Raw genomic sequence first — 24587 nt, 5'->3', positions numbered from 1 at the left:
AGATTTTTAGGACCGGATGTTTGAAATTATTTGGAATCCTTGATGAACATGCAGGGTCTCGCATGTTTGGATTTGTAGTTATTTTTTATTTTTTAAACATCAGAGCAATAAATAAGTCAACATGAGCATGGAAGAAGTCAATGTGTGTAATTTTATTGTAGTCATCTGTTTGATGTTTGGATATGTGTGGTTTGGTCATTGTCAGTCCAGCTCTAATCCTTTTTTTTTTAATGGGGCAGTGTATTTTCCTAATGATAGTTTACACAGCAGGATGCACTCCAGCTTGCCAGCAGTTTTTACTGTCACCCTATTTTATAGCCATTAAGTATGGCTCCTACATTTTTGTAGAGTAATAGTAAATAGTGCATGGTCCCCTTTAAGAGCAATTGAGCTGTCTTTGATGTTGAAAACTGTGCAGGCAATATTGAGCATGAGTCAGCCGGATGCACGCACGCATGTTTACACACACACGTCTGGAGCACCATGAGCAGGAATTACATTATCATCAACCTTCTAGACAGGTTGACATGAAGGCTTTTTTTGGTGGAAGTAATAACATGTACTGTAGTAATCTCAGATTTACATTATATCAACATTTAGTGTGCTAGAAACAAACAGTGGATGATGTTCGAATTTGCTTAATGATTGGCTTTTTTTTGTTTTGGTTTTTTTTGTGCGTCCCAATGGTCTCATTTAATCCAGAATGTGCATGTTTGTGGTATGTACTTGTACACTAGATATGAACAGACTAGCTTCCATCAATGTCCTTGGAGTGCACAGCTTTTATAGAATTGTTTGCATAATATTCCCCACAAACATGGTCCATTTGGCCAAGGTTGTGGGCGGAAGATAATCTTGATAGTCAACTGTTGACTCTCTTTCTTGCAGTCATCTCAGCGGCACTTTGACTGTAAACTATCATGTCCTGATCACGCATTGTCCTCTTGTAAACACAGATTTTGGGGGGAAAAATCCCACTGCAAAACATTGATAATGCTGGCTTTACAAAGAAATTCAAGTTGAAGTACTAAGGGTTTCATGATCACCAAACTGTTGGAAGGATGGGAAATAATTTCCCTTGCATATTATGAAAAAATATGGTTTCCCTTCATTTGTCTGTGTGACAAATATCCAAAATGAAAACAAATATTATGTCTGCATGAAACTGATAGCGTAGTATATTTATTTTGTAATTCCTGGAAAACCCCTAGTTTCACACATTATTCTCGCCATTGTAGTGCTAGCCACAAGTACATGAGGTGCCCCTCATACAACATGTATTTTAATCATGGTCTAGAATAATTACAACAGCAAAAAGGCAGGTTGCATTCAATGATCATATATGAACCTGTTGGACCAAGGTGACTTCAGCTGTTGTCAAAATTTGCACCAGTAGACAAAAAAAAAAAAAAGACACTATAAATAACAGACATGTCAAGCTATACATAATACACATTGATGTAAATTTATTTTTAATGGGACCTGAGAATATCGCTCTTTATATTCAGTAATGTTTCCTGATCACATTAAGCGAGATCTCTTGTCATTGAATATTCGTGTTTTTTTTAGTTGCATTTTGTCATCATTTTAATCTTTTGTCTGTCTTCTGTGTCAGGGTTTCCACCTTCCTCTCTCCTGGGGCACATTTTGAGGACAGAAGAGTGTCCAAACCAGCTTTTGTCTTATGAGTGTGTGTGTGTGCTAGCGAGGCACTGCCAGTGACCAGGGCTGTGGCTGTGGTGGGCCCAGCCCAGAGGTCTTTGTGCACATCATTCCTGGCCCTGGTTGACCTGTGCTGCTCACACCATGGATCCACAGAGGGACAAATATGGGGAGCGGCCTGCGAGGAACACGAAGGTTTCCCAGGGAAGTCGCTCGTCTCGACCGTCAGGCTCCTCTAGTTCTTCTGGTGTTCTCATGGTGGGCCCAAATTTTCGTGTTGGCAAGAAGATTGGCTGTGGAAACTTTGGTGAATTAAAGCTAGGTAAGTGGATAAAAGGGGCAGTAGCAATCTCTGATGTTTTTTAATTGATAATACATGTAGAAGCACCAGATACAGTATGAACCAACAGTCTTTTCTGGTCTTCATGTTTATGTCTGAAGATGTAAAACAGGTTTAACAAATTTTATATGCTGTGTGGATATTCCAGGTGTGGTCAATTTCATTTTATACAAGACATGCAGCAGAACTTTAATTATTACCATTCTTTCTTTATGTGGACATGGATACTTTCTTTTCCCTATAATGCAGCAAAGCAGAATATATGAATCAAATATGATATTTGATTGAATTACAAAATTATTTTCATTGTAATCCATTGCATTACTGGGACAAAATGTGTAATTAAATTGCATTTGCTTTTGGAAGTTTCCATTACTACAATTTTAGCTACATTTGTGTGGTGGTGATGTTTTTCCTCCCCCCTTTTACTGCATCACTTCCTCATCCTGAAACTAATGCTAGTCTCCACCATGAAATATTTTTCCAAATATGATCTCAACCCTAATTGGGCTTAGAGTTTGAAAAGGTTAGATTCTTTGTTACATTTTTGAACAAAATAAAGGGCACAGGTTTCTGAACAGTGTCCTCTTTATAATTTTGCATTTTTTTTTTTTTTTGTGGAATATTGATTGACGTATTGTCTAAATTGTGCACTTTTGTCATTAGGTCGAGGTGGTATGGTATTATTTTTAACATTTCAACAAATTGTATGGGTTTATTATATGTGGAAAGAACATATGTAGTTAATTCTGACTATCAATAGTTTTTAATTCCACTTTATTGGGGGGACATCCAAGGGATCTCTTGATCCATACAGTCAACATTAAAGGTCAAGTGTCGTCATATGGATGATTTTTGGTATATTATTAATGAAAAACGCACAGCCAATATGGTCCCATGTGTTTTTTCATCACAAAACGTGATTTTGACGTATACAGCTTTGTGTAACTCCCGCCATGAAAATCGTCTCAGGGATTTGTTGTCTAGAATAAGCAGGAAGTGACGTAAAGGACAGCGGCTCCCCCTCGTGGATTCGTTTGTTTCCATTAGTTTTACCTCCGGGAAGGGAGCTCGTTGTTCTTTTGTGTTAGCCAAAATGCCGGTTCCCTGCATTCCTGGACATTGCTTGAACACTCGGTAGAACGGAATTACCCTTCATAAGTTTGAAAGAGACCCTGTTCGTTGTGAAAAAATTGATTGCACGGGTGCAGAGGACGAGAGCTTCGTGGGTTCCAAATAACAGGTAGGTGTGTATACAACTCTTAAAAAAAAAAAAAAAAAAAAAAAAAGTTTGGGGCAGACCACGTAATCGGTCTATCTCATAACGTAGCAAAAGATCCGTGTATGAAATGGGTCGATGTGCGCGTCGCCCAGCCAACAATGTCTCGATAGTGTTCATCACGTACTGCGGTGACTTTGAACATACCCCTAAAAGCAACATAGCTCAGCTCCACCTCCTTCTTATATTCCACCACAGGGCCTAAACTCAGCCACACCGGCTGAGGCGCCGCGTTCAGCGGTCACAGCTTCTGTGAAGGCTGCGCGTCGGGCTTTGCGACAGGGGCGGCTCTGAAGAAGAATGCGTTACTCTGTTGCGTGCACGCATAAAGCGCCCCGGCTCGACTGCGAGCACCCCCCTAAAGTAGCACCGCTCGACTCTGTCATAAACCACACGGGCCGGCTGAGCTGAGCCATCGCAGGAGTGGATCGGACGGGATGTGGTTTGGCCGTGATCGAATATCATCTGAATATGGCTTGCAACAATAGTGTAATATTGCCCTGAGGGCTCAACAATAGTGTAATATTTCCCCGGTAACTTCACTCGGTTGTGTGGTGTTGTCCTTTTCGAAAAGAGCTTTGGTGTCAGAAGGGGCGTCCGAAAAATGCGAATATCTCTGTTGTTCGGCTTCCATAGTAGCAGGCACTGCGCGTTTTCAACGGCGGAAGTGACAATGACGTCAAGGACAGAGGACGCGACTAATATGCCGACCACTTGGATGTGGAGGGACACTCAATTGCGCAACTTTGTGCATGGACGATGCGCTCTCCTCTCCCTTTTTTTTCCTGTAGACATTGAAGTGAATACTGTTTTATGTATTTTTCATTACAATATCTATTTTAGAATGTTTATAGGGATGTCAGATGCCACTTTAAATACCCGTAATGAAAATGTAATCAAATGTAATAAGGTATATTATTTTGAGACGGTAATTGAAATTGCTGCTGTTGCATTTTCAATAGGGTAACTTGTAATCAACTGCGTTTCAAAAGTAGTCTCCTCAAATGTTTTGTTCGCATGTAATAAGGTATATTATTTTGAGACGGTAATTGAAATTGCTGCTGTTGCATTTTCAATAGGGTAACTTGTAATCAACTGCGTTTCAAAAGTAGTCTCCTCAAATGTTTTGTTCGCATGAAAATATAAACAAAATAGCATGGCAAACTATGCTTCTGGTGTCAGCGTGATTTTTGAGTTTGTTTTTTTTTTTCCCCCTCTTTCAGGTAAAAATCTCTACACCAATGAGTATGTAGCTATTAAACTGGTAAGTTAACATTCTCTCTCCTCTTGAAACTTAACTTCTAGGTTTAAATGGTTGTAAATAAAACACAGCTTCGTCATGTTCTGGTGAACATCTCACCACCAGTAGTGATAATTAGCAAGTATTAGTACTGGAAAGTTCATTAGTGGAAAAGCAAAGTCATCCTTTCTCCTGCTCCACCTTAGGTACTTGGTCACACAAATACTGTTGCTAATTTTAGACTGCCATTGTTGCAAGACAGGAAACATATTTCATTAGACAAAGGGACAGGTTAATATATACACAGATGTTGCCAGCCTGCATGTTTAGTGACCGGTATTGTCATATGCAAGAAAAAACGGAGGTGGTATGGTAGGTAAGCTGTTATGAACCCTCATTGCAGGCAAACTGACTCATGTCTCTACTGTATTATTCCAGTCTGGCTGAAGAAACATTGTTATTGTTCTGCTCACCTAGTGAAGCAATTGCAGCTACATATTGCGCAGTGTGTTGTCTTTTGAAACATAAATGAACAGTCAAATCCTGTTTTGGTAGACAAAATCTGACGCTTTATTGGTCAATTGTCAGATTAATTAAAAATCTTTGTTCACAAAAGCATTTGAAGCACAAATTATAAAATAAAATGTTTTTTTTTTTTTATAGACAGGTTTAGTTGGTGCAGTTTCTGATGTTGAGTATTTATACTGACGGTATATTTTGCAGATTATCTTTTAAGTCAATTTGATCGTCGTATATTATAATCTTAACCTCCATTTTGTGTCAGATCAAACACATACTCCAGTCACGCTGGACACACGGTCACCCAACTGTCCTGTATCAGGCTAAAGTATGGTCGCCCTTCTCCAGCTGCTGGCCCGCACTCTCACCTTTTTGCTGTCCTGCACATTTACTATAGATTTATTTTGATTATACAATGAAGTAGTAAATCTATATTGAAAATAAATATTAATGGGGGAACAAAAGTCGTAATACCAAAAGGAGAGTCCGAGTTGTCAAATTTCCTTTACTGGTATAATTCCTGTAGTTTGAGAGTCTCTGTCCTGCCACACTGAGCAATATACAGTGTTTGTTTGAAACACTTCTGGTTGATGATTTAACAAAGTCAAGAAAAAAATTTTGTTTCAGTCTGGGTACTTCTTTACTGAGCAGATAAAAAAAAAAAAGTGTTTGTACAGTCACATTAAATCACAAGTATATCAAGTGTTGTACTGTTTTTTTTTTTTTCATTAAATTACTTTATACTCCTAATTCTTTTCTTGCTTTTGTACAGTTTTATTATTCAGTGTGGCCTAAATAATATATTGATACATGCAAGTCAGGTGCCTGTCTGCAAAATTCGCGGATTTGAACGCAAAATATGCCATTTACGTGAATAGTATAGAGTCGATACGTTTATCCTGGGTGGGGTCCCTGTTGTCATCCTTTGTTTCGTACTCCTTAAGTGCTGGCAGTTAGATTAATTCTGCACCGCCACCATCCACACGTAATTTTTTAATATTACTTTACAACGGACGAAAAATTTTAGTGCAATAGCCAGTGGTTCTGCCTGTGTGCTTGGGATGTTTTGTGATTAAGTCGCAGGAGATAATGACACCAGAAAAAAACACTTCCGCTGCTTCTGTTAAGAGGTAACGGTAATTTTACGCCGTTATAATTATCAAAATGCCTTTTTTTTACAGAACTTATTTAGTGAGTCAACATTTTACTGCCTTTAGTGTTTTTTTGTCTGTATGTAGAATTATGCCAGGTGTTGGTGATAAAAGCAACAAAAGCGAGCGAGATACATGAGGTATTCCCTCCAGTCAAATTATCCAAGTGTGCTTATGTTCTATACGTATTGCCGAGTGTGAGTCAGCCCTTAATGCCCATTTCCAGGTAGATCTTTTGAAAATATATTTCTTGGTTAGTTTCTTTTATATGTGGCTGTCTATTTGTTTTGCATTGTCTCAGAATTGCTGTTACTATGTCTTTTGTTTTTGCACAGGAACCAGTGAAGTCAAGGGCACCGCAGTTGCATTTAGAGTACCGGTTCTACAAAACACTGGGAACTACAGGTAAGGTCACAGTGACATATACTTGGCTTGTGTTTTGGTGTCACTGGTTTATTTTTCATCACTTGTTGAGCTCATTGTATCATTTACACAGATGGTGATTACCCTTAATTCAATGTTGCGCTATTTTAAACAGGTTTAGCATCTTATCTTTGTCTTCAGGAATCTGTGTGTATTGCAGTATACCCTCGTGTGCCTAATGAATGTCTTTGGCGCAACATAGACAGCAGATGAGTAGACCCAAAAACAAAAAAAGATGGAATCCTATCAGGCCTTTTTGGCCTGTGGGACTCCTGAGGCAGCTGATAAGTACCGGCTGGCCAAGCGGAATGCAGCATTGGTGGTCATTGAGGCAAAAACCCGGGCGTGGCAGGAGGGAGAAGCAGTGCACCGTCACTGTTGCGGAAAGTCTCTGGTGTGAGGCATTGTAGCAAAAGCTATCTTTTATTTGGATTAACTCTCACGGGGGATCCAACGATTATAACTCCATTGTAGTTGGGTAAGGTGAAAAGCTATTTGGAGAGTCACTTTTACACGTCCCCCTGGCGCTTGAAATTACCTTCTGTCATGAACCCCCACCCCCCAGCCCCCGCTTTGGAAAACACTGCTTTTACCCAACAAATTTTAAAATCTGCCTTGATTTAGTCACACTGATAAATGATGCCATCTTTTAAAGTTAACCAAAATGTACAAGTGTATTTTAGTTTTGGGACATTGCATGATAGCTATAACGCAGGAGTCTCAAACTGACTTTACCTTGGGGCCGCTAGAGCCTCGGTGCACATGCACGTGCCCACAATTTACGTTAGAAATGTTATAAAAATCCAATCTTCTCAAATGGCTTTTTAATTTTCTTAACCCAAAAAAACAGATAATTAAGCTGGTGTAAAAAAAAAAAAAAGTTGTGTGCAAAACTAATAAAACACTTCATGGGAACACTGCTGTAACGTTCACTCAATGAAAAAATTTGTTTTCAAAACACGACATAGGCATTTTTTCAGATTTATGAAACTCGCGCCAAAATTATCCAGCTCCGAATGGTAGTTATCGGGATACTCTGATTTTTGTTAAAAGTGCGACATATCGTTCTATATCAGCCAAGGAAGATCGCGTTTTATTTAAAAATGCAACATATTGAGATCTTATTTAGAGCAAAATGCGACACAATTTCGTTCAATCAGCGTGCGCTGCTGAAGCAAGCAGCATCCAATCAGAATTCGTCTAGAGGGAAGTTCCAGTATCTTCCACATCATCATCCAAAATGGCTGCGCCCACGTTTGAGAGAGATGCTAATGCCGAGTTTGATTTTACAGCTATAAATAAAATCAAAAGAAAGCAGACTCGAGTCAGATTTCAAACAGTGAATTTGTGAGTTTGAAACTGATTTCATTTTGGAGATGTGTGTATGAGATTGACTACCTATTTTTTTTCTGCTGGTATCCCTCGCAACCCATATTAACCTTGGTAGACTGGTTTGAAGCAGTTTACTTTCTTAATGATCTCACATCAACTTATAAACAAAATTAATCAACTGAGTGACACAATGCCTGCAGATGTCAGATTGCAGAATCGCATACAGATACACAAAATTACAATGATGTAAACTCAGCCTTTCCAAGACCTCATACTGAACAAGCAGTTTCCAAATAAATGAAAAACACCTTTTTAAAAGAAATTCCCATTTTTTCATCTCCTTTTTCAACATCTGACATTAGTGAGCTAATTGTGAAAATTGTGACTGGTGACTGATACCCAACTTTCTAAATGTGGTGGTCAGGGTCTTAAATATTATTTTAAAATGCTTGAAATGTTGAAAGGCAAATAGTTTTCATGATTGCCTATCAAAAGCTACTGATTTAAAAAAAAAAAAAAAAAAAATACAGCTGCTCCTGAAGGTTTAAGTCGAAATTTGGATATGTCTCACTTTGCCAAGAATAGAATGTTTGGATATGTCTCATTTTGGAGAAAAAATGAAATTTGTCATCAAAAAAACTCGGTGAATATTAAAGCCAATATTTTTTTGTAGTATGGTGTCTAGTTACTTTTTAGCATCTCTTTCCATCCCCCAATAGTTAGAAACATAAATTGAGTTCGTTTTCACTTCAATACCAAGCCCTTTTCTCAAAATGAAAAAAACGGATGTCTCATTTTGAAAACAAACTCTTCAAATGTTTTTCTACTTTCATCAACCCTGGTTGTTGTCACGCCCCCAAGAGCCATACACCTCTCTGTGATTGGTAGATACGTCAGATCTGAATACAACATTGCAAAAGTGGCATTCATATAAAATTTGAGGGCCGCACTAACAAACTTTCATAGTAAGGTGGGGTCCACAAAATATCTTGGAGGCCGCAAATGCCCCGTGGACCACCAGTGTGAGACTCCTAAGTTTTTTTGGATTACTTATTTTAAAGACTCAAATGGACCCACTGGTGAAAAGCAGGGTCCGAAAGTAACTCTCAGCAATTGCCAAATGCGAGTACATTTTCCGAATGGCGTGTACATCTCAGGGCTATCTCCCACATGGTGAGTTCGTTTGTACCCGTTTACACGTGCCATACAAGATGTAGAGACTTTTAGCAGGAGGCACACTGCCGCCCACAAGAGTCCCAGCCCATGAACAAACTAAAGTTCATTGTGCACAAATAACTCTTATGAGAAAACTCTCTAAACTCGGCATCAAAGACACATTTAGTGGACACTGTGGTATGGACAAATCAGCCATCTATTTTCTGAGCCCCTTATCCTCACAAGGGTCACAGGAGTGCTGGAGCCTATCCCAGCTATCCTTGGGCAGGATGTGGGGTACGCCCCAAACTGGTTGCCAGCCAATTGTAGGGCACATATAAACAAACAACCATTCATGCTCACATTCATACATACAGGGAATGTAAAGTCGTCAATTAGCCTAGCATGCAAGTTTTTGTGATGTAGGAGGAAATCGGCATGCCCAAAGCAAACCTGCGCATGACTGGCATGTGCCAGGACTATGATTCCTCTCAGGCTGTTATACTGTGGTGCAAGGATTGTGTCAGGAGCTAGAGCAAGACTGTATGAAAGCCAGTGGTGTCGATAGACGTCCTTCAACATGGGGCTTCGGCGCCCCTAAAGGATTCTTAAAATTGTGTGGGGGGTGGGGTTAACACCCAAATCCCCCCCCCCCCCCCATCCCACCCTAATATACCAGTCACAGGCAAAAAAAGTTAATTTCAGATAAGGTGACTTTTTTTTTCTTTTTAAACGAACATTTTAGGTAGACGTGTTTCAAAATGTTGTCATTGAGTATTTAAAGACAAGGGTTTAATGGTTTGGGTTTCTTTTAATCTGGTCCCACAACTATCTCTCTGTAAAAGATTAAAGCTCTGCTGCCTCATTCCTTTTCCTGTGACGCCTCTGAAAAATCATGTAATATTAACTTTGCTTTTATAGAAAATGTTTGGGAAGTCCCAGCTTTTAAAGGTTGGGTGGAAAGTCATTTTTTTGTATTTTATAAAAGTCTGAAAATCCACTTTCAATTGATATACTTTCATCCAAATATCGTGTTGGAACAGGAAATCAGGGATATTCTTTTACGTCCTGCAACTCGTAGTGTATATTCTCTGTTTTGTAAAGACGACAGCTTGAAAAGGGCAAGTGCGGAAATTATTAAATATTTAGTGTCTCCCTTAGTACTAATCTGACTCACGTCTTCTCCAGATGGGCTAATGTGACATCATTGGAGCACTTCAATCCCCACTATCAATGCTGTTGTCATAGTGCCTGTGGATTTTTCAGAATTAATGTGCATTGACTCATGTCCAATCAGGTGTTGTTTTCTATCTGTGACCAACTGTCATTGGATACTAATGAGAATTATTCAGTCAGGGATTGTGCAAGGCCTTTTGAAATGTGAATCGTATCTGTCCATACAATCTGTAAGAAGTAATTTTGCTAAAGTGTTTTTTGAAGAGTGCGCAATTTCAGTATACTGTATATCAGTGGTACCGTGAGACCGAGCAAGGCTTTCCCTGCTGGCTTGAAACGGTACCAGAAACACTGACCTACATTTATAACTTAAAGCTACAATCCACCAAAAAAATGTTTGTTTTTCAAGCCAATACTAGAAGGGATAACACAATGCCAATCAAGCCATTCAGCTCCTCTAACCTCTTGCTGTATTTGTCAGTCTTTTTTTACATTTTATTTACATATATGTATATGTGTGTGTGTGTGTGTGTGTGTGTGTGTATACACAGTGAAGAAAATAAATATTTGAACACCCTGCTATATTGCAAGTTCTCCCACTTAGAAATCATAGAGGGGTCTGAAATTTTCATCGTAAGTGCATGTCCACTGTGAGAGACATAATCTAAAAAGAAAACTCCAGAAATTACACTGTATGATTTTGTTTCACTATTTATTTGTGTGATACAGCTGCAAATAAGAATTTGAACACCTGTGTATTAGCTAGAATTCTAACCCTCAAAGACCTGTTAGTCCGCCTTTAAAAGTCCACCTCCACTTCATGTATTATCCTGAATCAGATGCACCTGTGTGAGGTCGTAAGCTGCATAAAGACACCTGTCCACCCCATACAATCAGTAAGACTCGAACTTGTAACATGGACAAGACCAAAGAGCTATCTAAAGACATCAGAGACAAAATTGTAAATCTCCACACAGCTGGAAAGGGCTCCGGAGAAATAGCCAAGCAGCTTGGTGAAACAAGGTCCACTGTTGGAGCAATCATTAGAAAATGGAAGAAGCTAGATCCTGTGATCAGCCCAGGACTACACGACATGACTTGGTCAATGACCTGAAAAGAGCTGGGACCACCGTTTCCAAGGTGACAGTTGGTAATACACTAAAACGTCATGGTTTGAAATCATGCATGCACAGAACGTTCCCCCTGCTTAAACCAGCACATGTCTAAGACCATTTTAAGTTTGCCAATGACCATTTGGATTATACAGAGGAGTCATGGGAGAACGTTTTGTGGTCAGATGAGACCAAAATGGAACTTTTTGGTCATAATTCCACTAACCGTGTTTGGAGGAAGATGAATGAAGAGTTCCATCCCAAGAACACCATCCCTACTGTGAAGCATGGTGTGGGAGCATCGTGCTTTGGGAGTGTTTTTCTGCACACGGAACAGGACGACTGCACTGTATTAAGGAGAGGATGACCACAGCCATGTATAGTGAGATTTTGGGGAACAACCTCTTTCCCTCAGTCAGAGCATTAAAGATGGGTCATGGCTGGGTCTTTCAACATTACAATGACCCGAAGCACACAGCCAGGAAAACCAAGGAGTGGCTCCGTAAGAAGCATATCAAAGTTCTGGCTTGACCTACCCAGTCTCCAGACCTAAACCCAATAGAAACTTTTTGGAGGGAGCTGAAACTCCGTGTTACTCAGCGACACCCCAGAAACCTGTCTGATCTAGAGAAGATCTGTGTGGAGGAGTGGGACAAAATCCCTCCTGCTGTGTGTGCTAACTTGGTGAACAACTACAGGAAACATTTGATCTCTGTAATTGTAAACAAAGGCTACTGTACCAAATATTAACATTGGAGTACACAGGTGTTCAAATACTTATTTGCAGTTGTATCACACAAATCATTAAAAAAAATCATACATTGTGATTTCTGGATTTTTCTTTTAAGATTATCTCTCTCACAGTGGACATGCACCCACAATGAAAATTTCAGACCCCTCCATGATTTCTAAGTGGGAGAACTTGAATGGCTTGATTGCCATTGTGTCATCCCTTCTCGTATTGGCTTGAAAAACGTAAAAAATTTTTGGTGGATATATATATAAAAAGGGAACACACAGTAGAGTGACCTTAAGGGGCACAATCATTCACATATTGAGGCTACAGTGAGGTTCTTTTGTTCTAATGCAGAATTCAAAATAAGCGTGTGTGGGGGTGGGAGTTTACATACTATAAATGTACAGTAATAGTACAGTGTATCCTTGCCCATTCGCGGCCCTGCATATCTGCGGGTTTTGTTCTCCCAAGTTTATTTTATTTCAATTTAACACATTTTCACGATCATAGAGGTCTTAAATTGTCTTCACAATAGACAAGGCACGACGTTAGAAATGGCACCTTTTAATGTGACGGACCTTAAGTGAAGAGTTCCAACATCAACAAAGTACAGTTAAACACACTGGTTACACTGTTAGCATGCACGCCAGCAAATGTTTTAGCATGTACGTAAGCTACCATATGATGGCGGCATTGAGGAACAATTGCAATTTTACATTTGTAAACAGAAAAAGCTTACATTGCCCCACACACTGCCTGTATAGGCAGGTCATTACTGATCGTATTATACACATTCACGGCGTCACATTGAAACTGAAATTATCACACCACAGCAAACAGAATAGCATAACTAGCAAATAAAGTAAAAGAATGACTCGAGAAATAATTGAGACAAAACATGCACATTAAAGGTTATTTACATCCAGCATTTCTTGTCATTATTTGTTTTATTATTTGCTAGTTATACTCCTTTTTGCTGTTAGTTTTTTTTCCATTGTATATTCTGTCTGTTGCAGTGTCAATTAAATCTTCTCAGGGCCTGTAGAACCGAGGGGTATATTTTTAACAGATCACTTTTTTCAAACAAGCCCAGCTAGGGTCACAGTGGAGTAAGTACTTTTCCATCCTCTGCTTAGATGATCAGGAATTAGGAATCAGTTTTTTGCAAATAATAATAATGAAAATAGCTTATTTAGTTGGAGTTGGTAATGCCACACATTGTTGTATTGGGTTTTTGTTTATTATTTTTATAAAATTGTGATGGGATAGTAGTGGAATTCAGGGGTGGATTAAGTCACTTAAGTCCCAACTGAAGGCACAGGGTCAAAATAGACCTCCCGCCACTGGTGTAAACACTTTTTCCGAAAGGCCCCACAGGCAACACCAAACTGGTCCAGATGCCAAGAGACCCCGCTATTCAAACACAGGCATGCAGACAAAGGACCACACCAAAAAATTCAAAAGGGGGAAAAAAAAGTCAATGTTGGGTTGAAAATGAATACATAATTTCAAAATCGAATTTCTATGTGCCCTGTGATTGGATGGCAACCTGTTTAGGGTGTAACCCGCCTCCTGCCTGGAGTTAGCTGGGATAGGCTCCACCATTCCTGCAGCCTTTGTGAGGATGAGTGACTCAAAAAATGGATAGAGGGATGAAATTCTTTGATCCCAAGGCACCACAACAAACCTGCTAAGAGAGTACTGCCCACCAAAACTCATACACCATGCAAGGACTGCATTAATCGGAGAGGCAGCACAAAGATCAAAATTAACTAACACTGGGGGAGCTCCAGAGCTCACCAGCAGAGGGTTGACTGTCTATCCATAGGACCACAAGAGCCGGCCGGTACAGTCCAGAAAGTTGGGCTTTTTAGGAGTGATCTGAAAAAAGACGACGTTTTAAGATTGGTTAAAGGCATGTGGCAGAATCCTAAATGGTATGGCGGAAAGGACTCTGCCAAGATGAGACTAAAACCAGTCCATTCGGCCATCAAAGAAAACTATGGCTGGTGTATACCCAACACATATCATCACTCCAAGAAACCACCCCTATCGGGAAACAAGGTAATAGCAGTATTATTCTGTGGATAAGTTTATCAACAGGAGTCAGAGGAAATTTGGTCAGAGTAGAGGGGAACAATGTTTGTGCTAAGTAGGTATATAGTCTGTTATATTCTTGAGCATAACCTATACCAATCCGTAAGTGACCGTCAAACTTGAAGAAGCTAGAGGTTTTCCCTCGAGGGATGGGCAAGCTCATAAGAGACTTCAAAAATGACTCAGAGCTGTGATTTCCACAAAGGTGGCTGTACAATTTTGATGCCTTTATTTTTTAGAAATTATTTATATACTGCTCATTTCACTTCAATATTTATTCGACTATTTTGTTCAGATATATCAAATGCAGAAAACAAAAAAAAAAATTGAGGTTGCAATGTATAAAATATGTACTACACTAGGGGGGGTGAATAATTTTGCAAGGAATTGTATACTGGATCAAAACATCATTATATCATCCAAGGTATTTATTCAAGACTAAGAAAAACACATGAACTATTAATTTTCTTCTTTTATTAAAAATGTAGTCATGCTATTGTCTCATAAGATTTGAGTCTTCGTGCACTATCTCAGTAAATAAAGGAGGCACTGGGTTTTCTTTTGTGGGTAATAATGGGTCTACTCTCCTAATTTTTCCATTATATTCACTTGAATGACCAGTCGTCCATTTATTTACACCATCTCCAAACTGACACATTTCAGGCCTCCCACAGACGTGAGGTGCCTTTTCTACAATTAGCAACCCACAGCAATAGATATTGATTTCCAGAATTACAGGATGGAGCATGCCCTGTCCATATGCTGGCAAGAGCACGTAATACGACCTCCTTTATTGCCGCAAAGCTTGCTGGGAGGATGTAAAGAGCGTTTCAAGCACCTGTTTTTTGTTAATTACTTCTGCTGTTGTTGTATTTGTTCAATTATTTGCCAGTTATGATATGTCTGTTTTGGTGTGATAATTTTAGTTTTGATGTGACACCGTGACTGTGAACATCTAGAGGAATGATTACTCACAGTATGTGGGGCAATGTAACCTGCTTCTGCTTACAAGTGTAAAATTGCAATTGTTCCTCACTGCCTTGTAAGCGTGATCATATTGTAGCTTACAGGCTGAAATACATGTTAGCATGCATGCTAACAATGTGAGCTTTGCGTTCAGGTTTACTTCATTTGTCAAGTCATTGGTCAGATTTTGGAACTCATTGTGAAATTAAGATGTGCTGTCCATTTTGGAGAAAATTTGAGACTTCCAAGTATGCCTTATGATTGCAAAACTATGGTACATATCATCCATAGGTGTTTTAATACAGCATCCATTATTCATAGATTTTCTTTATTTGCACCTTTTTTTGTGCCTTAATAAATTGAATTGTCATTTGAAAACTTCATTTTGTATTTCTTTGGGTTGTCTGAGTGATATTAGAATTAGTTTAGTTTAATGATTTGAAACCTTTGTTCTTCACATAAAAAGGCAATTTTAGTAATTGATTTGATATGACTATTGAAGGTCAGAACACCAAAGTTTGACCTGGTCTTTGTTTTTTAAAGATAGTGACTCCAGGTATTTATGAACACCAATTCTTTTTTCTTTATTGCCAAAAACAATTCTCACTTTTGTTACGGGTAGTTGAAGGAAATTGTTGTCTCATCCAGTTATCTGCTTTAAACTGGCACAACACCTCAATTGCACTATAGTCATCTGGAGACACTGCTGCATGCGTCATCTGCGTAACTATGATAGTCAAAACTAAGCAAATAGAGTGTAAGTATTGTTGAGGTTCTTACTGAGGACTTCAGAAAACTGTTGCTGTCTACCCCTGATTGACTCTTGGTTAAAATTACAAAGAAACTGCCTGTAGAGGTCGTAGTCAAGTTGAAGTTTAGTTTTTCTCCACTTACGTTCTGCTTTCATACACTTTGATTTAGAACTCTTGACCGTCATTGTGCTCTTTCATGGTGTTTTAGACACCTTAAGATGGTCTTAGTTTTAACAGGAGTGACAGCATTCATGGCATTTCAGATTTTCAGGGAGAAATTGTCCAAAGTTCAACTGTCTCAGCATTCACAGTTTGTGGCACAACTACACTCTCCATAAATGTATTGCTAGTCCTATCATTTATTTACCTTTTATTAATACACATTGAGGTAGACTGAACTTTTGGAAGAATCTGTAGTTACAAAAATATATATAAAAATGGTCAGAAATAGCCATATCCTTAATATCAATTGATAGAATTTCGACATCCTTTGAGATGAGCAGTTTTAAGATGTGTCCTTGAGTGTGAGTTAGACTGTGTGTAGTATGGGCAAGAGTTCTTTGGGGTTTTTTTTTTTTTTCATATTGTCAACATGAATGTTAATCTCCCCTTATGAGAAAATAGTTGTAGTCGCATTCATAAATTATTACAATAATAATCTTTGAATCACCTTTAACTTATTCTGACCTTCTCTGTGGCTTTCTAACATCAAGGCAAACAATGCATCAGTGGTACTCTTTCTAGGCATGAAACCTGACTGTTGCTCACAAATACTTCTGTCTGGAGTCTAGCCTCCAGTTCTCTTTTCCATAACGTCACTGTGTGGCTCATCAACTTAATTCCCAATAGTTCCCACAGTTAAGCCCATTACCTTTATTTTTAAAAATGTGCACCAGCACATATTTCCTCTATTCCTAAGGCATCTTCTCACTCGCTAGAATTCTGTTGAACAAGTCAAAAACTCCACAGCCACCTCTCCAAAATGCTTCCATGTGTCCATAGGTAGGTCATCAGGACCAATTACCTGTCCATTTTTCATCATCATTTTTTCATCATTAGCCATTTTTAAAAAAAGGAATCATAAAAATTTTAATAAATAATTAAATAACTTTTCATTTCGCACTTTTCCGTAATCATACCCAAAAAATTGCCAATCATATTCCGGTCAAACTGCGGTCAACTAACATGACTAATTGACTAACAACTCTTTCTTGTTCTACAGGTTACGTGCATACAAATAACTTTCAGACATAAATGAGATACAAGGAATTTTATTTTTATTGGTAACTGAATCTAATAAACATTAAGAATGACAGATTTGTTATAAAAATAAATAGGTTTCTCAATCCTCTTCTATATTCTTGACTGTAGAAAGTAACATCCCTGTTCAACAGTTTTTGCATGATTCCTGGCATAAAGATTCTCGTGTTTTTATGCCTGCTGAAGCCACGTTCTACGTCTATGCAGTTGCAACAAACTTGTGATCAGCTGTCTGCTGATGCTTCATAAAGTCATCCAACTTCAGCGCCACCGATTATTTTACACAGAACATTTTTTTTCCACTGTCAATACAACATCGGCAGAAAAAAGTCGAGTCCCTCAATTTGAGCCACTTGAATTTAGAAAACCATTCCTGGCGAATCTTTCTCCTTTGCCCTGCAGTGACAGGAAGTATATTTTCCGACAGCAGACAAAGTTGTGTTGGGGGTCTTTCCCACCTAAAGGGCATCCGTCAAAGTTGGCAGCTGAAAAGATGCATTTATACCACTACCATCCATTGTTTTTCAGAAGATAATCCCAAAGGCTTATAAATTTTCTGTAGCATGAACCAATGGTGAGAAAGCGTGGGTTTGACGTGGAATCTGGATGCAATTGTCTCCGATGTAAAGAATTATTCGCTCAACTTCTGGTATACCTTCCGACAAAACTTTCATCACGCTAAAGCCAGGAATCCAATACAAATTCTTGTAATATACATAAAAGTATATAACAGTACATAATCGTATGCTAGGAAAAGCAGCCAATTTACATGTTCACCAATTTTTTTCACCATTCTAGAACTTTACTCACCAGACTCAGTATGTGTTCGCATGTGGCGAATTGGCAAGTGGGTAGCGAGGGCCCTGCTTTCTAACTTCCTCCTAAGTAATCATTGACACTTCCTGGACCACCACACTTGCCTTTTACTCCTTCCCAGATTCTTCACTCATCAACTCTTCAAAGTATTTTTCCATCCAGCTACCACACTACTGGCACAGCACTTGCATCTCTATCTTCCATCAGCCTAACCTGCTGCACTTCCTACCCATCTCTCACCCTCTGTCTGAGCAACCTGTAGAGGTCCTTTTCACCTTTAGTGTCCAGCCTAGCATACATGTCCTCACATGCCTCTTTTTTAGCCTTCACCACGTCTACTATTCCCCTACATCACATCTCCCGTGTATTTCTCTCTCCTCTCCTCAGTCCTCTATCTTTCACTTCTTCACTAACCTCCTTCCTTTTATGATTTCCTGTACTTTGAGGTTGTACCTCCAAGTCTCCTCCCCCCACCTACCAGAAGATACACCCAAGTACTCTTCTTCTCCCTGTCGCTCTGATCACCTTGTCTGTAGTATTCCAGTCTTCTGGAAGATCCTCTTGTCAACTGAGAACCTCTCTCATCTGCTTTCTCAGCTTCCACCACATAGTTCTGTGCTCTATCTTTGTCATCTTAATCTTCCCCCTCACCACCAGTCATCCTACACACCACCATCCTGTGTTGTCTAGCAACACTCTCCCCTACCACTCTCTTGCAGCCCGTAACCTCCTTCAGGTTACATCGTCTGCACAAAATAATCCACCTGTGTTTTTAACTCGACTTTTTTAGGTTACCCTTTGTTTCTTCCTTTTGTGGGGGGAAAAGTGTTCACTACAGGCATATCCATCCTTTATGCAAAGGCCACCATCCTTCCCTCGGTTCCTTTCCTGGATGTCGTACATACCCATCACTTCTTCATCACCCGTTTCCTTCACCAACATGCCCTTTACAATCTGAACCAATCACAACTCTCTCTGTCTAGGATGCTCAGAACTACTTAATCTCTTGCAAAATTTCTCTTTCACCTCTAGGTCACATCCTTCCTGTCGGGCATAGCTGCTACTCACATTATAGATAGATTCAAGTTTCAGCCTCATCACGCAATCTGATACTCTTTTCACCTCGAAGATATTTTTAGCTAACTCATCCTTTAAAATAACCCCAACTACATTTCTCTTCCATTAACACCATGGTAAAATAATTTTAACCCAGTCACTAAACTTCTAGTCTTACTGCCTTTCCACCTGTTCTTCTGGAGACACATTATATCAACCTTTTTCCTAATCATCATATCAACCAACTCTAAAGGTTTTCCTGTCATAGTCCCAACATTCAAAGTCTCCACACTCAGTTGTAGGATCTGTGCTTTTCACTTCTCTTTCTGCCGAAGAACCCACTTTCCACCTCTTCTTCATCTTTGACCCTCGGTAGCTGAATTTCCACTGGCACACTCAAACGGTGCCGATGGCGGTCGTTTTTAACCCGGGCCCAACTGATCTGGAATGGGACTCTTTCGATTAATGCTCATATTTGTTTGGCAAAGTTTTAAGACTGATGCCCTTTCTGACACAATCCTCTACATTTACTTAGCATATGGACTGGCCTACAGAATGCACTGGCTTGTACCCCCCATAGGGCCGCATTGATTGAACCCTGCTGCTCATTGACTAAATCCATCCATACATTTTCTTCACCACTTATCCTTACTAGGGTCACAGGTTTCCTACAGGCTATCACCGCTACCTCTGGGCAGGAGGCGGGCTAGACCCCGAAGTGCTTCCCAGCCTTCTCCCCGCTGTCCAATAAAGTTCCTAGAATCAGGATGAAAGGGGAAAAAAAAGTAGTGAATCATTTGGGGACGACTGGTTGGTGGTCTGTCTATCTAGTGTTTCCCCTGCTTTTTCCCCAAATATCAGCAGCGATTGAGGCTACAGCTGACCCATCCATCTGCCCATCCGTTTTCTGTTGTGCTCATGAAGGGTGAGGTGGAGCCTATGCCAATTGTTTTTCATCAAGAGGCAGAAAACACCCTAGACAGGTTGCCAGCTAATCGCAGCGCCTGCTCATTTACTCATAACCCTAATTATAGTATGTAGAAAATGGATGAATGCATAGGCAGCACAGTGGTGCAGCGTTACGAGTGTCAGCAACCAGTTCAGGGTGTACCCCGTCTCCTGCCTGACGACCACTCGGATTGGCTCAAGTACTCCCGGGACCCTTGTGAGGATAAGCGGCTCAGAAAATGGATGTATGGATGGATGCATATATGCATTGCACTTGTGTGGTGTTGTCATGAGTTGATACCTTTCATCTGATTGAACATTGTGCATGAAATGTACTATAGAAATAAATTTCACTTGCTTTGCGTTTGTCCGATGTTTTCTATCCCATGCTACTGCTGTTTTTTTTTCTTTGACTTTTGACCATCAGATATTTACAGTACTGCATCAAAAGACAAAAAAATATAATACTACCAAATAAAAATAAAGTTACTTTTGGATTCAGATATACTGTGCACGATGGCATCGCAGAGTAAATCTTTTTTGCAGAGCGGGTCGGCAAATTATTATATTAAATCCGATCACCATAAAATGCCAAGTACCAGCCAATTCCGATCAGGTTGATTAAAATCGCCGTAAAGTTTAACTATAATTACTTTGACTGCTAACCGTGCATTATGCAGACAAGTTCACACGCATGAAATAGTTGTTTATTGCTATTACAGCCAATAGACTGAACGACCTACGGACTAATTATGTTTTTAGATTGTATTCTAGCAATGCACAATTATGTTGACATTTCTAAAGCGGGCTACCAATGTGTCTTATATGCTCTGATTTGTTTGTTTTTGCATCTGTTTTAGCTGAAGGTGTGCCCCAAGTGTTTTACTTTGGACCCTGTGGAAAATACAATGCCATGGTTCTGGAGCTCCTGGGCCCAAGTCTAGAGGACCTATTTGACCTCTGTGACAGAACCTTTTCATTGAAGACTGTCCTAATGATTGCCATCCAGTTGGTGAGTTATTCCCAATTTCATAACATCAGTAGAATTGTTCAAAAACTCTTTACAGTATGATCTGGCATTTAACCCTATTGGAGTCTCACATACGGAACTGAAAAACTTTAGAAGTCTAACCCTTTTGTCACTGAAGAAATTTCCCCTTAATGAACAATAGGGGATGGTAGATTTCATCAAGAATTTGTTCTTTTTATGTTGATTCAAAAAGATGGGAAATGTAATCTAGTTTTATATGAAATGCTGATTTTTTTTTTTTTTTTTTTTTATTTTATTTTTTTTTCCCCTCCTGCCAAGTGTTTTGGTAAACTTTAGTCTTTATTCTTTTTGCTTCGTTTCCTTCCTCTGTTGTTACATTGCAACATTTATCCCTGTTCTACAGATTTCTCGAATGGAGTACGTGCATTCCAAAAACCTCATCTATAGAGATGTAAAACCTGAAAATTTTCTCATTGGGCGGCAAGGGAATAAAAAGGAGCACATTATCCACATTATTGACTTTGGCTTGGCCAAAGAGTACATCGACCCCGAGACCAAAAAACATATTCCATACCGGGAGCATAAGAGCTTGACTGGCACTGCCCGCTACATGTCCATCAACACGCATTTAGGGAAAGGTATGCTATCATAGCTTTTATGTTTATTTTGGGATGAAGTCATCCAAAGTGTTTTATGTTAGTTGGTTTGGCTTTGGAAACCTGTTTATCAGCGAAAGCTATTAAATCCTTTTTGATGTAGAGCAAAGCCGACGAGATGACCTGGAGGCTTTAGGTCACATGTTCATGTATTTTCTGCGTGGGAGTTTGCCATGGCAAGGACTCAAGGTAACATATAAAATCTTTCATTTTGTTTTTATAGTTTATGTAAGTGTTTTACATTTATTCATCTGACAAAATCATATTGTAAATACTAGAGCTATGTCGACATGGAGAATGTTAAGAGGTTCTGTTAGAATACAGTTAGGATTCACATTTTGAAAACACGTAATCCACATCCTGAATTGCCCCAAACACTGTCTCAGCAAATTAATCAAGTATTGGGATACATAATTTCTTCTCAATCTTAAGTCTTGATCAGTTTGTGAAAGTTGATGCTTTTTACTGCATTAAAAATTAGTGGAAGGCCCATGAATGTTTGGAGGGATGTGATGTGACCCCTTTGAGGTAAACTTGAAAAGAACTTCCAGAAAGAATGGAGAAAAATTCCAACTGATAATAGTGGAAACTGTCAGAGCTGATCTATATATAATTGTCTTGATCTAGCTGGTTTACCATTTAACAATTATTTATCTGCAGTAGTCAGAATTGTTTGTCACATGTGTGTGTTGGCTCTTCTGCAGGCTGACACATTGAAAGAGCGATACCAGAAAATTGGAGACACTAAACGGAACACTCCAATTGAGGTCCTTTGTGAGAACTTCCCAGGTATTCCGCTGAGGTTATCAGTAGAATACTAATTGAATATTGAATGGGTATTTCAATTATTCAGCATAATTGTTTTGGAAATGTTATATATAAACATCATATAGGTCACCAAAAGCACTGTTGCATGTTCTCTTACCCATCTTATTTTAAATTCATCTTGTATTTTTTCATTCAGAGGAGATGGCTACCTACCTGCGATATGTAAGACGTTTAGACTTCTTTGAAAAGCCTGACTATGAATATTTAAGGACTTTATTCACTGAACTATTTGAGCGCAAAGGATACACTTTCGACTACACGTACGATTGGGTTGGCAGGCAGATAGTAAGTAACACGTGTCAAATGTGAACTAAGAAATATTAAGTCTGACTCATGTTTGAGTTGTTGTTGTTCCCTCTAGCCTACACCAGTGGGATCTGTCCATATAGACTCTGGGGCATCTGCAGTCACAAGAGAGAGCCATCCTCACAGAGACCGGACCTCAGCACACCCGCCAATGAGGAATCAGGTAATGAAAGCTTTCTTTTCTGGGACTATGTAGGTGTAATAAGTTACTGTACTGTACACAAGGCTACAGCAATCTCCATTTAGAAAATACGATTGTATGATGAAAGGTTGGAAGTTTGTCCTTTTAATGCAAAATCACCATTTACGTTGAGACATTACCGTCTCAATTGTATGTGTAGACGAAACCTTTAAAAAATGTGGGTGGATATTTAGTGATTGTCTTTTTAATTTGTTCATTGACAGAGGACAATTTTAGACACGCTAACTCACAGGTGTAAAACTCAAGGCATGGGGGCCAGATCCGGCCTGTCATATGGTTTTATGTGGCCCGCAAAGGCAAATCATATGTCAACCTCAATCATTCTTGTTAGAATTTGTACCAAAATAAAATGAACAATTAAAGATGTTTGTTTCAGTCATAATGGCCGTCTGAGGGAAACTCCAACTACAATGTGGCCCGCAACAAAAAAAAATTGACACCCCTCCTCTAAGTGCACATCTGTTTCAGTTCTATGGTTGCTCGCTTTGGTTTCACTCTTTTTGTTGTTCTCCAATTTTCATGGTGCTCTGCCTGAACCTAGCCTAGCACATTCAAATACCAATAATTCTTAATGTAATTAGTCCATCACCCTTCCCTCTCCCATTGAACTTCCTACCCCACTTCTCTTCCCGTCATTTGGGGTCCCCGGCTCCTGAGCAGACAGCAGTCTCTGATCGACGAGGAGCATGGGAAGTGCAGCCCACTCGCCAAGCAAACTCCTCCTACCTGACCTCGCATCTAGCAGCGGACAGGCATGGGGGCTCAGTGCAGGTATACACCCCTCACGTGATAAGCCAGTCACCCTGTTGATACCAAACTGGGGATGGAGGTTGATCTATCAGCACAGTTTCCAATAAAATTTGTCACACATATAGCTGAACAGAATTCAAATCATTTTGAATTTAATTTCAATGAAAATGTTCCTGCTTTGAAAAAAAATTAGCTGTGGGTGTGAATGTGAGTTCAAATTGTAGTTTATACACCGGTTGAAGTAAGTATCGAACACTCACTAAATATATTTGTGAAGGTGTTTTTGACATGATGTCTTCATCAGATGTTGGGAGCAACCCAAGTCACCCATACATACAAATATAGTAGAACAAATAAGATCAGAAATTAAGTTGCATGCAATATGAAATAACACAGAAAATATATTGTGCATATCAATAAAGTGAGGTGCAAAAAAGGCATGGAAAGCCAAGACAACAACTAAAATCTATCAATAATCAAATGGGGGTCCAGCCCCTTGTCAGTGCAAATTCAAATCATCTTGTTTAGTCCTAACTGATGGTGTACAAAAAGATATAATTGCCCAGGTGTGAGTCAAGACAAATCACACACACTGATAAGTGCAGAAAGGTGTCTCAAGACTATCGCAAACGGTTCGTTGCAAATAATACTAATGGCATTGGTTACAAGCGCATATCTATGCTTCTGAATGTTCCAGGGAGCACGGTTGGGCTGATTTTCAGCAAGTAGTACTGGTGAACTTCAGATTGTTAAAGGAAGGATGAATGCACAAATGTACCGAGACATTCTTGACCAAAATCTGCTGTCATCTTTGATGATAAACATGAAAAAAGG

The 24587-nt window shown here is 39.4% G+C and overlaps 1 protein-coding gene across 1 annotated transcript in view; it reads left to right on the top strand.

Annotated features, from left to right (window-relative positions):
- The window catches only part of csnk1g1 (casein kinase 1, gamma 1), a 44612-nt gene that overhangs the window by 9060 nt on the left and 10965 nt on the right, over positions 1-24587 (top strand). Inside the window, exons 2-11 of the mRNA XM_061815268.1 lie at positions 1616-1984; positions 4505-4545; positions 6527-6596; positions 20881-21032; positions 21415-21649; positions 21771-21856; positions 22372-22456; positions 22632-22780; positions 22857-22964; positions 23664-23774. Of these exons, the coding sequence (XP_061671252.1) occupies positions 1807-1984; positions 4505-4545; positions 6527-6596; positions 20881-21032; positions 21415-21649; positions 21771-21856; positions 22372-22456; positions 22632-22780; positions 22857-22964; positions 23664-23774 (1215 nt within the window). The 5' untranslated portion in view covers positions 1616-1806. The remainder of the gene's footprint in view (positions 1-1615; positions 1985-4504; positions 4546-6526; positions 6597-20880; positions 21033-21414; positions 21650-21770; positions 21857-22371; positions 22457-22631; positions 22781-22856; positions 22965-23663; positions 23775-24587) is intronic.

Source organism: Syngnathoides biaculeatus, chromosome 3 (genome assembly GCF_019802595.1).
Source record: "Syngnathoides biaculeatus isolate LvHL_M chromosome 3, ASM1980259v1, whole genome shotgun sequence".
Classification (NCBI taxonomy): domain Eukaryota; kingdom Metazoa; phylum Chordata; class Actinopteri; order Syngnathiformes; family Syngnathidae; genus Syngnathoides; species Syngnathoides biaculeatus.
Note: the sequence above shows the minus strand (reverse complement) of the source record. Positions and strands in the feature narration are given on the sequence as shown.